The 12,881-nt window shown below is 33.2% G+C and overlaps 1 protein-coding gene across 1 annotated transcript in view; it reads left to right on the top strand.

Annotated features, from left to right (window-relative positions):
• The window catches only part of LOC101977380 (rho GTPase-activating protein 29), a 77,085-nt gene that overhangs the window by 14,122 nt on the left and 50,082 nt on the right, over positions 1 to 12,881 (top strand). The window contains 2 exon segments of the mRNA XM_078026776.1: positions 448 to 591; positions 594 to 683. Of these exon segments, the coding sequence (XP_077882902.1) occupies positions 480 to 591; positions 594 to 683 (202 nt within the window). The 5' untranslated portion in view covers positions 448 to 479.

Raw genomic sequence — 12,881 nt, 5'->3', positions numbered from 1 at the left:
TTTCAGAGTCCATATTTCATCTTTATTCTTGAAGGTGATGTAATAGAGGGAAAATGTGACCTACTAAGTGATGTTCCTGAACAACTTTTACAATTAAAAAATATTCTGTACCTTAGGAATTGAGGAAGTTAGGGCAGATCTAGATTTAACTCAAATTTCATCATTTATCAGTTGAGAGTCTAGACATATTTTTTTAACCTCTAAACCTCAGATTTCTCACTTGTGAAGTGAAAAGAATGATAGTTTGCATATTGGGCATTGTCAGGATTATGGATTTAGTAAATGGAAGGTATTTTTCATAGTATAGTGTTCTATTCATTTGTTTTTACAAATTAAAAATAGAATACTAAGGTGGACTGTGGGCAATTTGTGAAGACCTAATATGTTTCCCTGGCTGATGTAGTATTTGTGTTTCTCTTTTTTGTGTTTATTTCTTGCCCCCTTAAGGATTTCAGTTTTTCTGATTATCAAGTGAGGGTATGATTGCTCATAAAAAGAAAAATGCCAAGAAAAAACATGTTTGGACATCAGGCCAACTCTCTACTGATGTAACGACTTCTGAAGTGGGGCTCCAGTCCGTAAGGTCTAGCTCCACTTTGATCAGGACCACATCAAGGAGGTGGTGAATGATTTCAGCAAGTTCACCCATGTGCTGCGGTATTTCAAAGAAGCTATACTTTCAGGTTTGTCCACTATTTACTTTTTCGCATCTTTACTGGATAGGTTGTACAATTTTAAATGCTACCCTCCCTACAGATGAGTGTGTACACAATGGTAGAAACAGGGTATTATTCTGCTTTAGTTATTTTATGATTAATTTCCTCCCTAGATGTTTGATGATTACAATGTAAACCATTTTGTAGCCAAATAATTGGGCAGTTGGAGAATGATATTGGCAAAACTGTATTGTTATATTGTGTGCATGTATGAATATGTCACTACAAATCCCATCATTTTGTCCAACTATAATACACCAAAAAGAATAATGGGGGAAAATATGAATAAGAGCAAGAGAAAATTAAAAAATAAATAATAGTGCATCACAAAATAAAAGTTTTGGTAAGGGTGGAGAAACAAGAGTACCAAAACAGAAAAATAAGTCTTTGGCTCCAATCAGTTTATCCAATACAATTTAAGACCATTGGAATCTAAACCTTCTTGTTACAGGCAGTACAGCACACATTGATTGGTCTTTAATAAGCAAACTGATGTTTACAATGTAGATTGTTGATGCTTTGTCCTTAATTCAGTTTTCCATATTGTTGCCAGATTTAAAATGACTGTATTTGAATGAATTTTTCCCCCAATATTCAGACTTAATTCTATTTTGCTGATTGGTAACCTCTTCTTATATTAAGGGACAATCACAGAATTTGTCTAGTCAGAAATAGATAATGGGATTTGTTTATCCTGAAGTAAAGAATTATATATCTCTGACTTCACCTTAGTATCTAAGTCTTTTAACTTTCAGTGTTTCTTTACTATCCAAATTTGATGTCAGTGATAATTAATAGTTAAGAGACAGCTCCTGTTCTTTTGTGATGAGGAGCAGTTCATTTTCATGTTCATAATGTTTATACTTCACTTTCATTGCATTTATACAATAAGGCCCTTCCTCGGCCTTCATAGAAATTTGTGAGATTTCAACAAATCTGTGTGTGTGTGTGTGTGTGTGTGTGTGTGTGTGTGTGTGAGAGAGAGAGAGAGAGAGAGAGAGAGAGAGAGAGAGAGAGAGAGAGAGAGATTTTTTCTGCTGTATTCCTTTGGTTAAAACTAGGTACACATTTTGTGCATATTCAAGAGGACAGGAAATAAACTGCCCCTCTTTCCAGGGAATGGTATATGTATATATGAGATATATATAATTTTTTAATGGTTGTTTCCTGATGTGCACTTTGAAAACCAGAATCTAAAAATACATCTCATGCTTACACTAAATTTAAGAGTCTATTTCTAACCAAATTATACTGTTCAAGTTGAAGTTCCCAAAATAAATGAACTAGAATTGAAGCCTCCAAAAGAGAAAAAAATGATTATTTTTTTTCTAGGCATTGAGGCTCGAACCCAGGGCCTCATGCATGCAAGGCAAGTACTCTACCACTGAACAACCTCCCTAGTCCCAAAGCCTCAAATTTTAGTGTTTGAATTTTCCTTAAAGCAACAGTCACAAGTGTTAAAAAATATATATATATATATCATCCATATAACATATATGTATATGTGTGTGTGTGTGTGTGTGTGTGTGTGTGTATATATATATATATATATGTTACAGGGGTTTTAAATATTTTTGTTTGTTTAGCATTTAAGAATTGAATATTAAAATGCATAGTTATGAACAAGCCCTGTTACATTGCAATTAATTTTTTTCATTCACACAGTATCCCTCAATTTTATAATATCCCCCAGTTTTTAAATCTGGTGAATAGAATTTTCATATAGGTGCCTCCAAATAGTAACACTGAAATTACTTACATATTTCAGGGAATATTTTTTTTAACTTTTTTTTATTGGTTGTTCAAAACATTACAAAGCTCGTGACATATCGTCTTCCATACATTTGATTCAAGTGGGTTATGAACTCCCATTTTTTACCCCAAATACAAGTTGCAGAATCACATCGGTTACACATCCACATTTTTACATAATATCATATTAATGACTGTTGTATTTTGCTACCTTTCCTATCCCCTACTATCCCCCCCTCCCCTTCCCTCTCATTTTCCCTCTCTACCCCATCTGCTGTTGTTTAATTCTCTCCCTTGTTTTTTTCCCCCTTTCCCCTCACAAACTCTTATATGTAATTTTGTGTAACAGTGAGGGTCTCCTTCCATTTCCATACAGTTTCCCTTCTCTCTCCCTTTCTCCCACCCCACTTGTCTCTGTTTAATGTTAGTCTTTTCCTCATGCTCTTCTTCCGTATTCTGATCTTAGTTGCTCTCTTTATATCAAAGAAGACATTTGGCATTTGTTTTTTAAGGATTGGCTAGCTTCACTTAGCATTATCTGCTCTAATGCCATCCATTTCCCTGCAAAATCCATGATTTTGTCATTTTTTAGTGCTGCATAATACTCCATTGTGTATAAATGCCACAGTTTTTTATCCATTCATCTATTGAAGGGCATCTAGGTTGATTCCAAAGTCTAGCTATTGTGAATTGTGCTTCTATGATCATTGATGTGGTAGTATGCTCTTGTAAGGTCTTCAGGGAATAGACCGAGAAGGGCGATAGCTAGGTCAAATGGTGGTTCCATTCCCAGCTTTCTTAGGAATCTCCATACTGTTTTCCATATTGGCCGCACCAATTTGCAGTCCCACCAGCAGTGTAGAAGAGTACCCTTTTCCCCACATCCTTGCCAGCACTTATTGTTGTTTGATTTCATAATGGCTGCCAATCTTACTGGAGTGAGATGGTATCTTAGGGTGGTTTTGATTTGCATTTCTCTGACTGCTAGAGATGATGAGCATTTTTTCATGTACTTGTTGATTGATTGTATGTCCTCCTCTGAGAAGTGTCTGTTCAGGTCCTTGGCCCATTTGTTGATTGGGTTAATTGTTATCTTATTGTTTAGTTTTTTGAGTTCTTTGTATATTCTGGAAACTAGGGCTCTATCTGAAGTGTGAGGAGTAAAGATTTGTTCCCAGGATGTTGGCTCCCTATTTACTTCTCTTATTCTTTCTCTTGCTGAGAAAAAACTTTTTAGTTTAAGTAAGTCCCATCTGTTTATTCTTGTATATAACTCTTGGGCTATGGGCATCCTATTAAGGAATTTGGAGCCCGAATTCACAATATGTAGATTGGAGCCAACTTTTTCTTCTATCAGGCGCAGAGTCTCTGATTTGATATCAAGCTCTTTGATCCATTTTGAGTTAACTTTTGTGCATGGCGAGAGAAGGGGGTTCAGCTTCATTTTGTTGCATATGGATTTCCAGTTTTCCCAGCACCATCCTTCCTCCATTGCATGCTTTTAGCCCCTTTATCAAATATAAGAAAGTTGTAATTTTGTGGATTGGTCTCTGTGTACTCTATTCTGTACCATTGGTCCACCTGCCTGTTTTGGTACAAATACCATGCTGTTTTTGTTACTATTGCTCTGTAGTACAGTTTGAAATCTGGTATTGCTATACCTTCAGATTCACACTTCCTGCTTAGAATTGCTTTTGCTATTCTGGGTCTTTTGTTTTTCCATATGAATTTCATGATTGCTTTCTCTATTTCTACAAGAAATGCCGTTGGGATTTTGATTGGCATGGCATTAAACCTATAGAGAACTTTGGGTAATATCGCCATTTTGATGATGTTAGTTCTGCCTATCCATGAACAGGGTACATTTTTCCATCTTCTAAGATTTTCTTCTATCTCTGTCTTTAGGGTTCTGTAGTTTTCATTGTATAAATCTTTCACCTCTTTTGTTAGGTTGATTCCCAAGTATTTTTTTTTTTTTTGAGGATATTGTGAATGGAGTGGTTTTCCTCATTTCCATTTCAGAAGTTTTGTTGCTGATATACAGGAATGCCTTTGGTTTATGCGTGTTGATTTTATATCCTGCCACTTTGCTGAATTCATTTATTAACTCTAGTAGTTTTTTTGTAGACCCTTTTGGGTCTGTTATATATATTATCATATCATCCACAAATAGTGATAATTTAAGTTCTTCTTTTCCTATTTTTATGCCTTTAATTTCTTTTGTCTGTCTAATTGCTGTAGCTAGTATTTCAAGAACTAAATTGAATAGAAGTGGTGAGAGAGGGCATCCCTGTCTAGTTCCAGATTTTAGAGGGAATGCCTTCAGTTTTTCTCCATTTAGAATGATGCTAGCCTGAGGCTTAGCATATATAGCTTTTACAATGTTGAGTTAAGTTCCTGTTATCCCTAGTTTTTCTAGTGTTTTGAACATAAAGGGATGCTGTACTTTGTCGAATGCTTTTTCTGCATCTATCGAGATGATCATATCATTCTTATCTTTAAGTCTATTGATGTGGTGAATAACATTTATTGATTTCCGTATATTGAACCAGCCTTGCATCCCAGGGATGAATTCTACTTGATCATGGTGCATAATTTTTCTGATATGCTTTTGTATTCGATTCGCCAGGATTTTATTGAGAATTTTTGCATCTAAGTTCATTAGAGATATTGGTCTGTAGTTTTCTTTCTTTGAAGTGTCTTTGTCTGGTTTCGGGATCAGGGTGATGTTGGCCTCATAGAATGAATTTGGAAGAGCTCCTTCTTTTTCTATTTCTTGAAATAGCTTGAAAAGTATTGGTATTAATTCTTCTTTGAAGGTTTTGTAAAACTCCGTTGTATACCCATCTGGTCCAGGACTTTTCTTGGTTGGTAGTCTTTTGATGGCCTCTTCTCTTTCTTCCTTTGTTATTGGTCTGTTTAAATTGTGTGTGTCTTCCTGACTCAATCTGGGCAAATCATATGACTTAAGAAATTTATTGATATCTTCACTATCTTCTATTTTATTGGAATATAGGTTTTCAAAATACTTTCTAATTATCTTCTGTATTTCTGTAGTGTCTGCTGTGATATTGCCTTTTTCATCCTGTATGTTGGTAATTTGTGTTCTCTCTCTTCTTCTCTTCGTTAGCATGGTTAAGTGTCTGTCGATCTTATTTATTTTTTCAAAGAACCAACTTTTAGTTTTATCAATTTTTTCAATTTTTTTTGTTTCAATTTCATTGATTTCTGCTCTGATTTTAATTATTTCTTGTCTTCTACTACATTTGCTGTTGTTTTGCTCTTCCTTTTCTAGGGTTTTACGATGTAGTGTGAGTTCATTTATTTGTTGTTTTTTTCTTTTTTTTTTTTTTGAGGAATGAACTCCAGGAAATGAATTTCCTTCTTAAAACTGCTTTCATTGTGTCCTATAGATTCCAGTATGTTGTGTCTGTATTGTCGTTTATCTCTTAAGAATTTTTTTATTTCCTCCTTTATATCCATTCCATCTTTCATCTCTGGGAAGTTTTCTAGGATTATTTCATTTAATAAGTTGTCCATTCCTTTGGTTTGAACCTCTGTGCCTTCTTTTATCCCAATGACTCTTAAATTTGATTTTTTTATGCGATCCCATATCTCTTGGATAGATTGCTCATGAGATTTAAGCATCCTTTCTGTGTTGACTATATTCTTTTCATGTTGATAAACTTTGTCTTCATTATCTGATGTTCTGACTTCTACTTGATCTAGTCTATTTGTAATATTCTCGTTAAAGTTTTTAATTTGGTTTATGGTTTCCTGCATTTCTAGGATTACTGTTTGTTTTTTTTAAATCTCTATCTCCTGGTAAAGCTCGTTCTTTGCAGTTTGAATTTGTTTGTTTAATTCGTTTTCAAAATATACTTTCATTGCTTGGACTAGAGTATGTAAATATTATTAGAAAGAAGTTTCAGTAGGTTGATTTTGAAGTCTAAAATGGATGATTAAATTGTGGAAAGGTAACTTGTTATGGAAAATATTCTAAATATATAAAATATTATACTGATAACAAAATCCATAGTGAAATGATGCATCTGCCCTTTATTTAAAGGAGCATAGTTTTGTAATAAAGATTTGTTCTTAACTGGCTTAATTATTTAAAATTTATTTTTTAAGTTTTGCATACAGTAAATTTTGTTCATTACTTTTAAAATTCTTAAGGTGAAATTTAAAATGATGTATTCACTGACAAATCATTTACCTGAATTTAGGGCAAAACATGATGTTATTTAATATATCAATGGAAATACATTTTCAATAATACCAATAAGATTTTTAGGTAGGATTTCTGTTTGTTGTTTATTTTCCTTAGGAGTTTTATACCCTTTAAAATCTTCATTTTACATAGATACTCCTTGTTTACCAGATTTTAAATGGTGGTACTTTAAAACAAGTTGAAGCACTCCTTACTGGCAAAAAAAAAAAATTATGAGTTTTAATTTGTGAGTAGATAATTCAGAGAATAGGAAAGAAGAGGATTGGAAGCCAATTCTCATTGAGAAAAGAGAAAAATGATAATAAGATACAGAAGGAGTCTCCCTTTCAGATTAAAGGACAGAAAGGGAAATAAATTTATTTACTGAAATTTAAGTTTAAAAATTTGTGTGGACATTATCCTTTTATTAATAAGCATGCTGGTACTTTAACTTAAATAACAGATGTGTCACTCATAATTGAAAAGCTTATAAATTAATTTTTTTTTAATATTTATTTTTTTAGGTATAGATGGACACAACACAATGCCTTTATTTTCATGTGGTGCTAAGGATTGAACCCTGGTCCTGCCCATGCTAGGCGAGCGCTCTGCCCCTGAGCCTCAATCCCAGCCCCTGTAAATTAATTTTTAAAAACCCAGAAAAACAATTGTTTTGAAAACTCACTCTCATACTAATGAGATTGATTTTAATGCTTGGTTTTTCGATAATGTTTTAAAAGATACATGTATCCTTCATCAGTATGAATTTTGAATTTAATAAGAATTTGTTTTACCTGTCTTTGGAAGGTTGTTATCCAAATCTGAAAATTAGTATTGAGTTAATTTGAGTGGCTGGAACCTTTTTTTTTTTTTCCTTAAGTAAGGAAGTATATATAAACATATAAATGAACCCCATTATAAAAGATGAAGAGAATGCTATATAATAATATGCTTGTGTTTAAGTTTGAGTGTGATTTTCAGCTTCTTGGAGTATCATACTATTTCTTATTTACTTAACAGAGTTATTATAAGGATCACATTAGATATAATCTTCAGGCAAACAGTTAAAATGTTTACAATGCTATAACTCTTTGAGGTAGTATTATTTCATACATTTCTATAGACATGAACCATGTGTATTGAGAACTGTTCCTGGACTTCTGTATTCAACCATCACAGCAATGAACCGTGGCCAGACAGCAAAGAGCTGTTTCACTGTTCTCTCCGTCTCTTTCTTTTTATTATTTTTTAAAATCTTTTTTAGTTGTAGATGGACACATTATCTTTATTTTATGTATTCATTTTTATGTGGTGTGGAGGATGGAACCCAGTGCCTAACACATGCTAGGCAAGAGCTTTACCACTAAGGTACAGCCCCAGACCCTTGCTGTTCCCTTTTGGTGTGAAGGAACCTTGTCAATGATTTGGCCAATACTTTGTCTTTTGCCTTCAAAATTTTGGGCATTATTTATTACCTTTTAATTCACATCTGTTAGCTCTTAAAAAACTGAAAAGTGGGGTTGGGGTCATGGCCCATTGGTAGAGCACTCACTTTGTACTTGTGAGGCACTGGGTTCCATCCTCAGTGACCCATAAAGATAAATAAAGGTATTGTGTCTATCTACAACTAAAAAAAAAAAATTTAAAAAAAAACCAAAAAGTTAGCCTTTAAGAAAAAACAATGTGGGGGCTATGGATGTGGCTCAAAGGGTAGCATGCTCGCCTGGCATGCGTGCGGCCCAGGTTCGATCCTCAGCACTACATACAAACAAAGATGTTGTGTCCGCCGAGAACTAAAAAATAAATATTAAAAAATTCTCTCTCTCTCTCTCTCTCTCTCTCTCTCTCTCTCTGTTAAAAAAAAAAAAAAGAATAAACAATGTGGATAGACAAGTCACCTTTTGGTCTAATCAGAATACCCTTTTAAATGTATACTTTAATTGTAACGAGGCAGTAATACAAAAAGTCACTTGACTATTGCTTCAGGTGTTAAATGCTACTGTTGAGGCTAGACTTAGATAAGTAGCTTTGTGATTGGTTTATGGTCATATTTTCATTTACTCAAATGAGTTATAGAAATGATCATTCCTGACCCAAAAATCTAAAGTGAAAAACTTTTTTTTTTTTTTTTTTTTTTTTAGTACCATAGAAGTAGGAAAAAAGTTTCCGATTTTAGAACATTCTGGATTTTCAGACTGGTTTCATGCTGAATTGGTAAAGTCTATGCAAATATTCCAAAATCTAAAATATTTCTGCTTCCAAACATTTTAGATAAGGGATACTCAAGTTTTATATTTGTACATGGTATTTTTTATTTTATAGAATACTTTGCTATGCAAAGAAATTTATTTCTTTGAATACCCATAAAGGCAAGTATTTTTAGCCACATTTCACCAGTGATATGTATGTATAACTAAGATTAGAGGATTTTTGTCAACTTCTTATTGCTGATAAATAATGAACTCATTTGGAGCCCCAGAGGTTATTAATACAGAATGGTATATTCTATCCAGGTTATTGCACCTGCTTTACATGGCAGGCACTCTATAAAAGCACTGCTCTGTTTTCATTATTTCACTAGCTAATTCTGTACTCCATGGGGATTATCTAAATTTACGCTGATATGTAGCCATTGGATACACATGACTGTTTAAATTTAATTAAAGTAAAAAACTTAACTCCTCAGTTGCAGTAGCCACCTTTTACATGCTCAGTAGTACATGATAGCTATCTGTGAGATATCTGAAAACTATGAAATTACTCCATTCTTACTTTGATAATAGGATAAATATTTTGGTAATTCTATTTCCACTACTTATGTGCAAGGTGAGATTGCTCTGTGGTCTTATACATGTAGCAGATACAGAATTTGAAGTTTCATATCTCTATCCAGTGTCATTAGGTACATTAATTATTAATAATTACAGGGGTAAATCTATGTCTTATATTAAAGTACTGAAGGTATTCACTTAGGCATATATACTTTGTGTTTAATTATTTTCTACTGTCATGGTACTCAAAAAGTTTTTCATTTTAGATTTTTAGGTCCAGAATGATCATTTCTATAACTCATTTGGGTAAATGAAAATATGACCATAAACCAATGACAAAGCTACTTATCTAAGTCTAGCCTCAACAGTAGCATTTAACACCTGATGTGAGTATATATTTAATTATTTGTGCTGTGTAAGTACTAGTTCAGGTTTATGGTTGCTCCCTGAGGAATAATGTGTTCTGAATTTCAAATAACAGATTTATAAACATTCTTCTAGCTTTTCAGTAGTTTACAAGTATACCTTTGGGATGTACCTTGCCATTTCCAGGTAGAGTGTCATTCAAGGGAGTTCAAAAAAATCTCTGAATTTTAAAGGTGCAAGTCATTTTAATTAGGCTTGAAGGAATAGTGGAAAATATGTCTTTTTTGTTTTGCATCTCAGTGCTTGGCAGTATTAATAAGTGCCATTAAAAAATGTTGGAAGGAGAACACCAGTATAATACTTCTTAATGGTTTTCATTTTGATTATGTAATACTATTTTAAAATTAATTTTAGTGAAAATTGACCACTGTAATTATGGTGCCTTATTTTTCTGTTTTGTTGTTTGTTTTGGGTTTGCCTTTTAAATAGGTAAGAAAGGGAGATAAAAATCTCATTCATTTCAGATAAATTAGTTAAGTTCATGGGTTTTTAAAAGTGCTTTCTAACTTTAAAAGCTTATTTTTTAAAACCATAACTTATTTTATAAGTGATAACTTCTGATGAATTCTAGATCCTAGATTTTACAGAACTATAGTTGGAACTTTCTAAAGCAATTTTTAACTTAACAGGAATGAAATGAAAAGCTTAATGCCATTAAATGTTCTGTTATAAGAGATTCTGCATAAATTTGCACTTTCAATTACTTGTCTTGTAGATTAACTAACTCTGCCCCACCCCAGGGTGAATATAGGGTAAGTTAGGTAAATTATTTTTCCCCAGGAAACTTTCCATGAGTGTTGGTTTTACCTCACTGATAATTCTGAATTTTAGCCTCACGGTGTGCCACAAGTTTTGTGGGATATTAGAAAAATTAAGTTGCTAGCCCCATGTGTTGTGCTGTCTTCTAGAAGTCATCCTCTTTAGAAGTGATTTCTAACAGGTATTGCTTAGGAGAAATGAATGTGAATGTTAAGAGAGACAAAAAGAAGTGAAATGAATCTTTGAGGAATGAAGTATGAAATACAGGTAGCTCATTTATTACACCTCTACCAGTTCATAGGGGATTGTAGTCCTCTTCTGTGCTTGCCTAGAATGGTTTTCATAATTTTATACTATATATAGTAACAACTGGCATAGTCATTGGATGTTAAAGCCTGTTAAATATTGTGGAATATCTGTCATTAAGCCTTAACTTCTTTGCCATGTAGCAATATATTATAGTGAATAATAACATAAACTTTATAGAGCCAGAACACCTGAGGTTAGAATCCTCATTTCTCCTACTTGCTAGTTAGCTTTAACCTTTGTGCCTGAGTTTCTACATCTCTTCAGAGGATATAACAGTATCTACATCACTGGATTTTTGTAATGATAAATGATTTTAGGGCAAGTCTTTTAAAGTGTCATTAGTTGTTGTATTTACAGTCCCCAGGTAACTATATAAAGCTGCTATGCTTCAGGTTTCATTTCCTATAAATTCAAAAGTTATTACAGCAAAAAATAGGTGCTTCCTAGCAGTGAGTTCTGATGCTTTTTTCCTCGTTCTTTTCATTGCTCTCCCTAGTTAGATTAAGCTGAATTAACAAGACTGATTTTAAAATTATTGTCTGTATTTTTTAATAAAGGAAAACACAATTTTTTTCATTTTGTTTACTTAAATATTTCCATGAAATGTTTGCAATATAAACAATGTGGTATTGTGTTAATGCATGAGAACCAGACAAATAGAGCTGGCTGATCTGTTTTCACTTGATACGCTGAATGAAGCAGAAAATAAATGACACAAATAGGCAAAGCAATAATTAAACGTTACCATATTACAGGGGTAGTAGATAAACATTGGAATATTTTTACTGTTCTAGATGATTGATGTTAAGATTTTGGTTGAATTTCATTATATTCATATCTATAATACCTTTTGTCGTGATGGGCAAAAGGTGCGGCTTATGCAGTTGAGGAGGAGAAATACAGAATGTCCATGCTCTTTTGCCCTTTTCAGTGCTTTATTCACTCAAATCATTCAATACAATTTCATTCTATAGGTTCTTAATTAAGAAAATTACAATCCTTAATGCTGGGCATTTCAATAGACAATCAATTTGCAGCAAACAATTCTAGATTAATTCTAAGCACTGAAAACACACTTAATCATGTCAGGCTCATGACAGACATACCCTCAGCATGCTAAACTCAAGTGTCAGATCAAAAGTCTCAAGCCTTAGGCTTTAAGTCCAGCAGATGCACATTCACTCAGACTGTGGTGACCAGATCAGGAATCAAGGCAGGCTTCTCCTGGGGTGGAGCTGATAGCTGGCTGAGAAGGCGGTCATAGGGAGAAGTGACTTGTTTGTACCTGAGGGCCATACTGGAGGGCTCCATAGGTGTGCCTGGTGAGACTGAAGGTTTCAAACTGGAGTTTTAAAATGAAATGGGTTAGGCTCAGGCCTAAGGCCATCCTTATACCTTTGTAATATTAATTAAACTTTATTACACTTGCAATGTGGCAACTATGACTTTAAAAACTGACAGACATAGAAGTATTTTTATAAAATATATGCTTAATGACAATTTTATTTCTAAGTAATTTATTAAGATTTCACATATAAAATGAAATTGGAACTTTAATGTCTCTTTTTCATTAACTAAAACATTGAGGTTTAACTATAGATATGTTTGTTACTGAGTGTAACCTGAGTCACATCTGTTTTCAAGGATACTTAGTTTGAATGGCTTTCAGATTTACTAGTAATAATCATTATTTATATATTAAGAATATAACAATTTCATTTCTATTAATTTATTTCATATTCACAACAACATTATAAGGTAAAACAGATATTCTTATCAATTCTCTCTTACTGTTTATGAATCTGAGATCAGAGAAGCCAAGAGTTTTATATATCATCATTTCAAGGCAGTGGCAGATCAAGGATTGGAATCAAGATTTCTTAAAGTCTTTTGTCTTCTAACACTAAGCAGCCACTTTATTCAGTATTGGGAAAG

Source organism: Ictidomys tridecemlineatus, chromosome 11 (genome assembly GCF_052094955.1).
Source record: "Ictidomys tridecemlineatus isolate mIctTri1 chromosome 11, mIctTri1.hap1, whole genome shotgun sequence".
Classification (NCBI taxonomy): Eukaryota; Metazoa; Chordata; class Mammalia; order Rodentia; family Sciuridae; genus Ictidomys; species Ictidomys tridecemlineatus.
The sequence above is the reverse complement of the archived record's forward strand: the minus strand, read 5'-3'. Positions and strand labels throughout refer to the sequence as shown.